At 42.5% G+C, this 12278-nt stretch overlaps 2 protein-coding genes across 2 annotated transcripts in view; one reads left to right on the top strand and one right to left on the bottom strand.

The window, feature by feature from the left end:
• LOC135080961 (uncharacterized) overlaps positions 1-6098 on the top strand; it is a 180984-nt gene extending 174886 nt beyond the window's left edge. The window contains exons 4-6 of the mRNA XM_063975684.1: positions 51-699; positions 732-1015; positions 1740-6098. Of these exons, the coding sequence (XP_063831754.1) occupies positions 51-699; positions 732-1015; positions 1740-1804 (998 nt within the window). The 3' untranslated portion in view covers positions 1805-6098. The remainder of the gene's footprint in view (positions 1-50; positions 700-731; positions 1016-1739) is intronic.
• Positions 6099-6920: 822 nt separating this feature from the next.
• Positions 6921-12278, bottom strand: part of LOC135081175 (DNA-directed RNA polymerase III subunit RPC3) — a 30851-nt gene continuing 25493 nt past the window's right edge. The window contains exon 11 of the mRNA XM_063975915.1: positions 6921-10419. Coding sequence (XP_063831985.1) covers positions 10282-10419 — 138 coding nt within the window. The 3' untranslated portion in view covers positions 6921-10281. The remainder of the gene's footprint in view (positions 10420-12278) is intronic.

Below are 12278 nucleotides of genomic sequence, written 5' to 3'. Positions count from 1 at the left end.
TGGTCGCCACTCGAGAACTCTTACTAATTTATATAAATGGTGTTTTCCAGCGGACTGGGCGTCGGAGTGCGTGTCGCGCGCGGAGATCCTGCGGCTTATCTACCAGGGCCGCTTCCTGCACAGCTCCGTGACGCTGGGCGCGCTCGGCCTGCCGCTCGGCCGCACCACCGTCATGCACCTCGTGCCGCGCGAGCACCTGCCCGAGCCCAACTCGCACGGTGAGTCCCTGATGACGTCACTGCTGGCGATCCTGCGGCTCATCTATCAGGGCCGCTTCCTGCACCGCTCCGTGACGCTGGGCGCGCTCGGCCTGCCGCTCGGCCGCACCACCGTCATGCACCTCGTGCCGCGCGAGCACCTGCCCGAGCCCAACTCGCACGGTGAGTGCCTGATGACGTCACTGCCGGCGATCCTGCGGCTCATCTACCAGGGCCGCTTCCTGCACAGCTCCGTGACGCTGGGCGCGCTCGGCCTGCCGCTCGGCCGCACCACCGTCATGCACCTCGTGCCGCGCGAGCACCTGCCCGAGCCCAACTCGCACGGTGAGTCCCTGATGACGTCACTGCTGGCGATCCTGCGGCTCATCTACCAGGGCAGCTTCCTGCACCGCTCCGTGACGCTGGGCGCGCTCGGCCTGCCGCTCGGCCGCACCACCGTCATGCACCTCGTGCCGCGCGAGCACCTGCCCGAGCCCAACTCGCACGGTGAGTGCCTGATGACGTCCCTGCTGCGATCCTGCGGCTCATCTACCAGGGCCGCTTCCTGCACAGCTCCGTGACGCTGGGCGCGCTCGGCCGCACCACCGTCATGCACCTCGTGCCGCGCGAGCACCTGCCCGAGCCCAACTCGCACGGTGAGTCCCTGATGACGTCACTGCTGGTGATCCTGCGGCTCATCTACCAGGGCCGCTTCCTGCACAGCTCCGTGACGCTGGGCGCGCTCGGCCTGCCGCTCGGCCGCACCACCGTCATGCACCTCGTGCCGCGCGAGCACCTGCCCGAGCCCAACTCGCACGGTGAGTGTTGGTGGTTTCAGCCAAGTGACGTCCACTGCTGGACAAATGCCTCCACCCCGGGGATTTTCATAACGACCGGTTCTGCGCTGCTCGCATCCAGGTACTTCCCGAGTTCTTCATCAGATCGTCGGTCCATACATAAGGGGCCATTCATTTTATTACGTAAGACTATTTTCGCTAGGTTTAGATCCCCACCCTCATAAGAAAAAATAAGAATAGGCCGACCCCCTCTCCCCTGTTTCATATTTATTAAATTTAGGAAAAAATAGAATAGGTACACGTTTGATGACTAGTACACGAAAATCCCCACTTGAAGAAAAAAATAAGACATGGTCGGCTCTAAATCGTCTTACGTAATAAATGAATGGCACCTGAATACAGTTTAAATTCTACTGAAATTCGATCATAAAATACCTTCCTGTTTATTTATTTCCAGAAGTCCGATGGAGTTAACACAAACCAATCCTTCCCTATCCTATCATTCCTTTTCCTTTTGTAAGTCCACCATTGTTTTATTTAGGTAATAATTAGTTACTTAGTTAATATGATACGTATGTAGTAACATAAAAAAGTGATACTAATTATTCTATAACAAATCAATATTTACTTGTGTACTGTAGTATAGAAAAAGTATACTCGTAGTATGTATATCACACCTCCCATGCAATAACTGTTAATTTAGTAAAGAGAAAATGCCTGAAATATTATTTTTCTCTTTTTTCAGACCAACGGCAAAAGAGCAAAGGTGGCTCCAGCAGTTGTTGTTCGGCGTCCTGCTGCATATTGTAATAGCTGCGCGGGGGAGGGGCGGGGCGTCGCGGGGACTCCATGTGTTCAGTGAGCTAGACCTGATTCCTGCCTCGCGGTGTTCTCTAACGGGGCATGAGCCCGGGCGCTCCGGGGAGTCATGCCGCATGGGAAACGTGCTACGAATATCATGACGCCACGTGTGGACACCAGTATACGGCACAATACCACCTATGCGAACGACATGACGTCGCGAGGGAATAGTGCTACGACTTTTGACACCGTATGGACAGTGCTACGAGTAATCGTAGCGATGCGGCGTGTGGCACTATGAGTGGAATGATGCCGCTTTTGAACTGCGTAGCGTAGTTACGAAGTGGGCGTTCAAAGCGGCATTAATCTACGCGTCGACAGTGCTACGCAATGTTACAGTGCTACGGGCGTCATGATACTGTGCTACGAGCCTGACGGTTCCCCGTGTGAATGCACTTTCAAGCGGCTAGGCCTCGTGCAGACATTGAGAAACATGACACATGAATAGTTAACGCATTTAGCAAATACGTCGTGTTTGCCGTCAGTCTTAAATAGTAAATTCCTGTAAACGCGATGTCATTAAGGCATTCTAGTGTCCTGACTCGTGGTGTCTGCGCCGCCCAAGGATGAGACCCAAACGCAACACAAAAACAAACGCACACTCCAGCTTCATTAGATAACATCGCGAGTGACATCTTCGATTTAAAGTCACCGTTTAATTTTCTGGATAGCTTTATAAGCGAATTGTATATTATCTCACCGCGTAAATTATAAATCGTATAGGAATCATGCTGCCGAAATATGTTTAAAATTATTAGATATTCGGAATAAGGTATCGAAAGTATAAGTTAGGCGCGTGATGGTCGAGTGGCTGCCTTGAGGACGGATCGCTGCACTTCATCTGGCTATTGACAAAATACAAATCTTTAGTATTATAATTTAGGCCATCAACATGAATTTATATAACGTTACTATTTATAAAATTTAAATGACAAATCGTGTAGTGAAACAAACGGAATGTATAAATTAACTCTCATTTGCTGTAAATAGTATTTGATAATTCATTAAGGAGTCGTTTTCGGGACTATTGATTTTGTGATAAGTTTTTGCAATAAATTGGGACTTTTTATTTTTAAATTGTCTATTTACTGCGCTAGTTGTAGCATAAAATAATAAATTTATGGGAATGAACACGCAACGCGGGACTTACACACACATTACACACACACGAGCACGGCGACTGCCGTGTGGACTGCGACGTAAATTTTAGTTATAGCGCATTAGTATAACTGTGAAATTTGCAAGTCTTGCTTATGACGTCACTGTATACGCCTAATATAAATCGAATGCGCGAACATAATAACACCCCCACACAAATTCTGTTTTGTTACTGCCGTATTTCTGCTATTTTGCAAGTTTTTAATGCTTTTACACTGTTACCAGAGTCCATTATTTTGTAAATATCGAATAGAGCTTTTATATGTTTATTTACACCACTCGTAACGCAACCTATAGTTATTCTTTATTTGGCATTTTTTATAAGATAGCTATAGTATACAGGGTGTCCCGTAATGTAACGTCAAGCCGGAACTGGGTGTTGAGGCAAGTTGTGCTGGTTATCAGAAAAATATAAAAAAAAATCTATGTGGCATATTTTAAAAATAATAGGCATTTAAAAAAAATCAAAAAATTCTACTCCAGGTGACGGTCCTTTTACTCGTGTTGCCACAAATCTTCACTTTTTCCAAATTTTTTTTTTGTTATGTAACCCTGAATAATGCTTCTCTAAATTGTTATCAAAATTACAAAACCAGCTGCTCCAGCTTGGATGAAAAAAATACATTATTCTCAAAAAAAAATTCAAAATAAAAATTTTGCCTAGTTTAAACTGACTGTACTGAAAAAAAAATGTACTACGCGAGTGTGGCAAGTGACGTCATAATTTGGCGCATTTAGTAAGGATTCCAAAATGGTATAACACTTGGTAAATTTTTGCTGTAATTGTCGACAATTTTTGGTTTTTTGGAAATAGTCCCGTTTTTAACTTTATTTACCTTGGTTAAAAATTATTATTCTAATGTGCCCAAAATTCAAGTTTCTGTGACTGACTACCGTACAGTCAGTCACAGAAACTTTTGTCACCATGACAGTAATTAGTAGTTGACATACTGTGACAAAAGTCACCCGTGCGCGCGCGCCTTTACTACCTCCTCTGCCTGCACTTGTACTTGGTAACAGGGATAATAAGGATATGAAGTTTCGGTTATGGATACGGTTACGGATATTAGAATAATATTATACCGGTTTCGGTTACGGTCACGGATATGAAATCATTTCAGATTATCCGAAAGTCTCGGATAATTTCGGTTACGGAATTATTAGAATTTCAAAAATGTAGGTATAATACAAATAGCAAGATGCTGCGTGAGCGTGACCCACATAGCTACTTTATGTACCAACTAAGACGACACCTATGTATGATAAAGGTAAAACAGGCTGGCATATTAGATGGTGCCAGCGAATGCCAGACAAGTTGGTAACAAATATTAAGATTTAAGGTACAATTCCAAGACGGGCCGCAGACCGCAAACTGCAACCGCAAACTGCAAAACTATGAAATCGGCAGCGCGGCATTGCAGCTGCGGCGTGTATGTATACTGCAAATTTCATAGAATTTTGCAGTTTGGCCTTTATCCGAAACTATCCGTAACTTTTGAATCAGTTTCGGTTACGGTTATGAACATTTTTTTATTTCGGATATCCGATAGTTTCGGTTACGGTTACGGATATCCATAACATCCCTGCTTGGTAAGATGGCCCTCTCCGTCCCGCTCATACCTTTTAAAATGGCTTCTCCACCTCACTTAAGCCAGGAACTTAAATTTTGGGCACATTAGAATAATAATTTTTAACCAATCTAAATAAAGTTAAAAACGGGACTATTTCCAAAAAACCAAAAATTGTCGACAATTACAGCAAAAATTTACCAAGTGTTATACCATTTTGGAATCCTTACTAAATGCGCCAAATTATGACGTCACTTGCCACACTCGCGTAGTACATTTTTTTTTCAGTACAGTCAGTTTAAACTAGGCAAAATTTTTATTTTGAAATTTTTTTTGAGAATAATGTATTTTTTTCATCCAAGCTGGAGCAGCTGGTTTTGTAATTTTGATAACAATTTAGAGAAGCATTATTCAGGGTTACATAACAAAAAAAAAATTTGGAAAAAGTGAAGATTTGTGGCAACACGAGCAAACGGACCGTCACCTGGAGTAGAATTTTTTGATTTTTTTTAAATGCCTATTATTTTTAAAATATGCCACATAGATTTTTTTTTATATTTTTCTGATAACCAGCACAACTTGCCTCAACACCCAGTTCCGGCTTGACGTTACATTACGGGACACCCTGTATGTTCGTTTTTAAATTGGTACATATGATTTATCTAAAGATTATTCGGCTTAGCCTTAATTTTTGTTGTAAGTTTACAAATATTGAAATAATTATTCTCCGTGCAACAATCACATCGTCCTAGACTGCAATCCTCACCGTTATTACAATAATTATGCAAATATTTTGTGATAGTACAAATGAAATTATTTACTCGATGAAACATGGATGAAACTGAGGACTCGCTAATTGAGTTTACACTTTAACAGTATTAAAATAGGAACTGAAATAGCTGATTCATGTCTCGACTGCTGCTTGCTTTCGGCGGACAACGACTGCGAAGAATAATCTTGCCATTCACTAACCGTGAGGCCGCCCGACGCACATACAGGGTGATTATGAAATTGTGTCTTAAAATAACTATTAAAGTTGATAAACAAGTACTATCCACACAAAATTGGCTTTTAACGATGCGATTACTGGAGTTTTTATGCGATTTGGACGGATTAGAAGTTGTTTTTTGCCAACAACAGTCACTACCTTTCAAGAAACAATTTCATAATCATTATGTAAGTCGCATACAGAAATTTGTTTTGTAGAGCACAATAAATGCATTAGTAAATTATTACATACTTGCATGTTAATTTTGCCTGAGGTTTTAGTAAAATTAGAATGAAATTAGTTGTATCACAAATAGACGTTGATAATAAACATGTTTGTCTTGTACTTTGGAAGCACATTATTTTCTGCGCAAGCGTCGCGCGCGGCCTCGGCGCAGCAACCACGTTCTGTATAAAGTGATGCCGTATGAATGGTATAAATTTTTGGTTGCTCTGTTCAGTTGCTGTATGTATGTATTTTGTTAAGTTGTGTAAAATACCTAGTTTATAAATAAAATAATACAAATTTATTTGCATGTTTTATTTTCGTTCGCTTCGTCTTCCTTTATTTAGATTTCACAAGCGTTTAGTGATATAAGATAATTATTTACTAAATCGATAAAGCGGTGTTTGTTGAATTTCACTTTCATGACTTAATTTTATTCTCATAATAGACGCTAGATGTCAGCACCGTTTAGTTGCGTCTTCATTTTTGGTCTAAAGTGGAATTCAATAAATAAAAAAGACGTGTAAATAGATGTCGCTTCGAAGATAATTTCGATCGTAATAATTATAAAGTTTAATCAATAATTACATAGCGGCTTTTGTAAACTTCTCAAGTATGTATAGTCTGAATAATGTAGGTGTCGGTTTGTTCGCGTTAAGTGAATGTAGGCAGATAGATCGATGTCTTCACTGTATTTTAATATTTCTATAGAATAGATCTTTAATCGAACAAATTACTGAGTGTTTATGACGCGATGTGTGATGTCGTTCGTCGTGGCTAACGATGTTTAGGGAACTTTTAGTGCAATGGTGTGGTTTTTAATGATACAGCCCAGTAAATCTCTTGAGTCGTCTTCAAAATGAGTGAACTGATGATAAATTGTTGTGTTATTACATTCACGAAGGCGGTTTTCTTCTAACTACAGTACGGAAGATGTTTCGGAGACCTCTTATAATAATTAATGTTAGCTACACACGACATCAGGCTGTGAACACTAACGAAATGTAAATATTCGACTTTTTAATTTAGACGAAATAAATAGTCTTAATATTAGCTTGAAGTGGATATTTATACGACCGTTGCTTGTAAGAAAAGTGTGAATGTATTGTATTTACTGAAATATTTAAGGTGGATTAATCATCAGCAATATTACAATATTACAGACGATTATGCTCTTTAATACTCATAACTTTAGAATAGGAACGGCATTGACATGCGAAAAAACATTTACGTTCATCAAAATAAGTCTATGTTATATTATAATATTAGCTCCTCAAACCTTGTCTCATAATAAATATCTGCCAGTGACTAACTATAGCTGCAATTACGTAGAAAATAAATGTGATTTTATAATTTTGTAAAAAATTGGGTTAGCAAAAATGCAATAGGACAAAGTTTATAGGAAAATTATTTAATTTCTGTAGTGAAGTCAAGACATGCAACGGTCGATTTCTGTAATTAAATAATAAATTAATAGGTGTCACTGTATAACAGGTGTTTACTACATACATACATAACTATATACTTGTTAATATTAATTGATGATTATAATAATGTTGATTAATTGTCATTTTGGTTGGTTGGGTAGATATGGGCGGCTGAATACAACAGTACATAATTTTTCTCAGCTTGGGTATAATTAATGCAATATTTATTTACATATCTTAAAGTTTTAACCGAGATGTTAATAGAGGTTTTGTTTGTTGAAGCCTGCCCAGTTAGGTTTTAAATTGCCGATTTGTGAATCAACTATGTTCTGTCGTTTTTACACTTAGGTATTAACAGAAAGACAAAACATAATAATGCTAAAGAGAACTCTTGTTTCTTTTCCCCGAAGATATATTTTGCTTATAAATTATGTGAAATGCACATTTAATTTCATTTTTCGTGTGGAATGGCTGCTGATGTAGATAGTCGGATATATTTTATAATTATATAATATCGATCGACACTAATAGGTTGTACATTGTTTGAATGACTATTGAGTTTCAATGGGGTCAAATAAAATTTTAAGAACGTAACTTATATGACTTTTATTTACAAAACAAAATCCTTATAAGATATTTCGATTAATCCTAAGTGTATTACAGTGTGTAATAATAATCTATTAGTTTAAAAATACACATGTACTAGTATAAATATCTGTAAACTATACGAACATATTCGTATAAATAGTCAGATAAAAGTACCAACAGTCTCATCATTTCATTGATTATATCTCAATCACTTTCAACTGAACCAATTACAAAGTTAACTATTTTCTTCTCCGAAGATTTAATCGAAGGGCAGGACGACCCGTCACCGTAAGTGACGTCAACGTTAGCAGAAAAACAAACCTTACAAGGTTACTATAAAATCAATAGCACCTAAATGTCACTGTAACACTTATTTGTCCGTAATCATCACACCTTGGTATAGATCGTTTCATCCACGAAGACGCGCCACACCATTCTTCCACAGTATATATATGAGCTAAAGCAGTACGGAAACTTAGCCCTTTCGGCGAGTTATATACCTACACTTCAACTGAGTGTTAGGGTTGGCACTCTTAATCTTTATAAAATAATAAGGTTCGTACTTACTTATTTATTAAAACGTTTATTTAGGTTTTTTAATTATCAAATACCTAATGGAATAAATTAATTGACTAAGTAGTTAACAAAAAAATAAAACGTTAATTAGGTTCTATAATGATCGATTACATAATCGAATAAATTGATTAAGTATTATTAGAGGCCGGTAGAAGATCTATTCTCATAAATAAAATACCGGATACTTACTTTCACATACCTATTGCCTCATTTTAAATACAGTTCATCACTTAGTACAAAAGCGTGCGGAGCAAATTACTTTATCAAATAGAACACATAAATTGTTAATAAGCGTAATTACGTAATTTAAAAAGAACTATTACAAAACCAGATGTAAGCACTTTATTTAAAAAGTAAAATTTAATCATTTTTACAATTCAGAATTATTACAAAGTTTAAAAAATGATAGTTCTGGTTTTGAAGATGCCGAGTTCAAGCAGCCGTATACTACGCAATACACTCGTGGCATGTTTTAAAAAATACAGCGGACAGTGCATGCAATAAAATTATTATTAAAAACACAACGCGCGCGACACTCGCGACGGATGGACTGCGAGGTTCGCTTAGAGCCCGTGTAAAGCGTGCGTCTGTGTGCGTGAGTCTGATTTCGAGCGTTTGTATGAAGCTTCCGTACTGTTTAATTTATCTACTGTGATTCTTCCGCCAAATAATCCATGACTACATACGCACACTACAATATTGACGCTCGTATTGCTCGGATGAAACTCCCCGCACCGCGCTTCCGTAGACCAAAACTTGGTGGGGCGCGTCTTCATGGATTAAACGATCTATAAGTCATAAGTCTAGGCGCAGACTATCGATTTTTAGTTGACCGATAGTTGGGCCCGATTTTAATTTGTATAAAGAATCGACCAAATCAAATCGGTGTAATGTGCGCACTTCCATACATGCCCAATATGTCCATACTGATCAACCGCCCGACTAAACTATCGGCCGACGAAAAATCGATGGTCTGCGCATAGGCTAAATGTCCGCCAACCACACTGTAGTCAATAACCACGTGAACAACGCCGAGGACTCACAGGCGATCACTAATTAATGCGGCGATGTCACGTGACCAGCCCGCGTCACGTGATTAGCCCACGTCACGTGACCAACCCGAGACCACGTGATCACCCCAAGCCTGATTAGCGCGGGTAGGCGAAGAACCAGTCGAGTATGCAGAGCGCGCGGTCGAGCTCCAGCTGACTGCAGGTGACTGCACGTGGCTGCAGGCTGGTCACGTGATCAGCCCGCGTCACGTGATCACCCAAGCCTGATTAGCGCGGGTAGGCGAAGAACCAGTCGAGTATGAAGAGCGCGCGGTCGAGCGCCAGCCGACTGCAGGTGACTGCAGGCTGGTCACGTGATCAGCCCGCGTCACGTGATCACCCCAAGCCAGGTTAGCGCGGGTAGGCGAAGAACCAGTCGAGTATGAAGAGCGCGCGGTCGAGCTCCAGCCGATTGCAGGTGACTGCACGTGACTGCAGGCTGGTTACGTGATCAACCCGAGACCACGTGATCACCCCAAGCCAGGTTAGCGCGGGTAGGCGAAGAACCAGTCGAGTATGAAGAGCGCGCGGTCGAGCTTCAGCTGGCTGCAGGTGACTGCACGTGACTGCAGGCTGGTTACGTGATCAGCCCGCGTCACGTGACCACCTCAAGCCTGATTAGCGCGGGTAGGCGAAGAACCAGTCGAGTATGAAGAGCGCGCGGTCGAGCTCCAGCTGACTGCAGGCTGGTCACGTGATCAGCCCGCGTCACGTGATCATCCCAAGCCTGATTAGCGCGGGTAGGCGAAGAACCAGTCGAGTATGAAGAGCGCGCGGTCGAGCTCCAGCTGACTGCAGGCTGGTCACGTGATCAGCCCGCGTCACGTGATCATCCCAAGCCTGATTAGCGCGGGTAGGCGAAGAACCAGTCGAGTATGAAGAGCGCGCGGTCGAGCTCCAGCTCGGCGGTGGCCAGCTGCTTCAGGCGCGCCTCCACGCTGGCGAGGGACGCGCGCTCCGGCGGCGTCAAGGTCTCTTCCACCTGGAAATTGATTGAATTAATTATAATTAGTAACTGTTAATACCAAATAATGCTTGATAAAATTAAAAATGAATTCAGGTAAGTATAGAAATATACAGGGTGTTAGGTAAATGGGTATATGAGCCGACACTAGCCCATGTTAACATGGGCATATAAATGGTATGGTCAAGTCAGTTGGATATCATCATTTTATTTTTTAATTTTTTGATTATGATTTTTTTTAATTTTCATACAAAATAAATTTAATAAAATCCGATTTGTATGAAAATTAAAATAATTAAAATGAAGATATCAATTTTCTGACTTCACCATACCATTTATATGCCCATCTTAACATGGGCTAGTGTCGGCTCATATACCCATTTATCTAACACCCTGTAGATATTATTAAACATAGCAATGTAAAAGATATACATATCGATCTCTCTTTACTACTCAGTATCATGGGTGTCGCACTCAAGAGACACTTGTAAAATGCGGGGATCCAACTCTCTGGGGCAGTAAATGGCACTGCACACATCGGTTCGGTGCGGCCCTTGATATTGTCAAATACTAGGTTGCAACGTCACAACTTGCAATGAAACTAAACAGTGCGGCTTCGCTCTAAGGTCCTTTACACAGTGCGATTTTTAGCACCGATTTAGTCGCAAATGGTCCACCTTTACACACTTGCGCTACTTTTTGCATCGATACAGTCACGACAGTAGCGGCGTAAGGGGGGGGCGGTGGGGGCGGTGCGCCCCGGGTGCCAAGCATCAGGGGGTGACACAAGTCGCGCAGATTAGTATACACTGGCACATCTGCATGGCAAATCTGTGGTCTATGTCATGATACAGGGGGGTGCGATTGTCTTTCAATCTTCGAATAGGTAGGTAACCTCAAAATTCTGGGGGGTACCAGGGGGTGCCTTAGGACTTATGACGGTGATCGCCCCGGGTGCCAACCCATGCTACGCCGCCACTGAGTCACGATGTTGTCGCGATGCAAAAGCTGGCCATTAAACTGTAGCGTTGAATTGAACAACGTGCGACAACATGCAAAAATTTGTTCATTGCTAGTAGGCAGACGCGCTCGGGGCAGGGCACCGACGAGATGGTCGGACGCGGTGAGGAAGACGGTGGGCGGGAGTTTGCATCGTGCGGTCCACACAGCTTATGACCGCAGTCTGTGGAGGAACACTATCTGTGGTCGCGATCCTCATCAGTGAGGGACCGAGGAAGAAGAAGAAGGTACCTACTGCGATGCTGTCGCACGTTTCAAAAAACGCGCAGTGTGTAAAGGGCCTAAGGTGAAACGGCTGTCGCGTCATCGCAAGTTGTGCGACTATTGTGTAACAAGTTGCTTTTCAAATTGTGGAGTGTTTGCACTCACGTCGTCGATGTGCTGCTGCGGCTCGTGCCTCAGCCGCATGCCGTGTACGATGGTGCGCACGCGGCGCTGCTTGCGCAACAGACGCGCGTGTAGAGATGTACCTATAACCCATATGACTATGTACGGTGATGTATTTCTGTCATGTTGTCTGTGTGTACTCACATCGTCGATGTGCTGCTGCGGCTCGTGCCTCGTACGATGATGCGCATTTCTGTCTAAAGTCCGGTCGCTGAAATTCTACGTGCTCGGCGACCGGACTTTATGTTGTCTGTGTGCACTCACGTCGTCGATGTGCTGCTGCGGCTCGTGCCTCAGCCGCATGCCGTGCACGATGGTGCGCACGCGGCGCTGCTTGCGCAGCAAGCGCGCGTGCAGACGGTGACGTACCTATATGACTATGTACGGTGATGTGTTTCTGTCTATGTTGTGTCTGTGTGGGACAGAGTGGGTCGTCCACCCACAAGGTGGACCGACGACCTGATAAAGGT

The sequence above is a fragment of the Ostrinia nubilalis genome, chromosome 19 (genome assembly GCF_963855985.1).
Source record: "Ostrinia nubilalis chromosome 19, ilOstNubi1.1, whole genome shotgun sequence".
NCBI lineage: Eukaryota > Metazoa > Arthropoda > Insecta > Lepidoptera > Crambidae > Ostrinia > Ostrinia nubilalis.
This window is presented reverse-complemented; position numbering and strand designations above follow the sequence as displayed.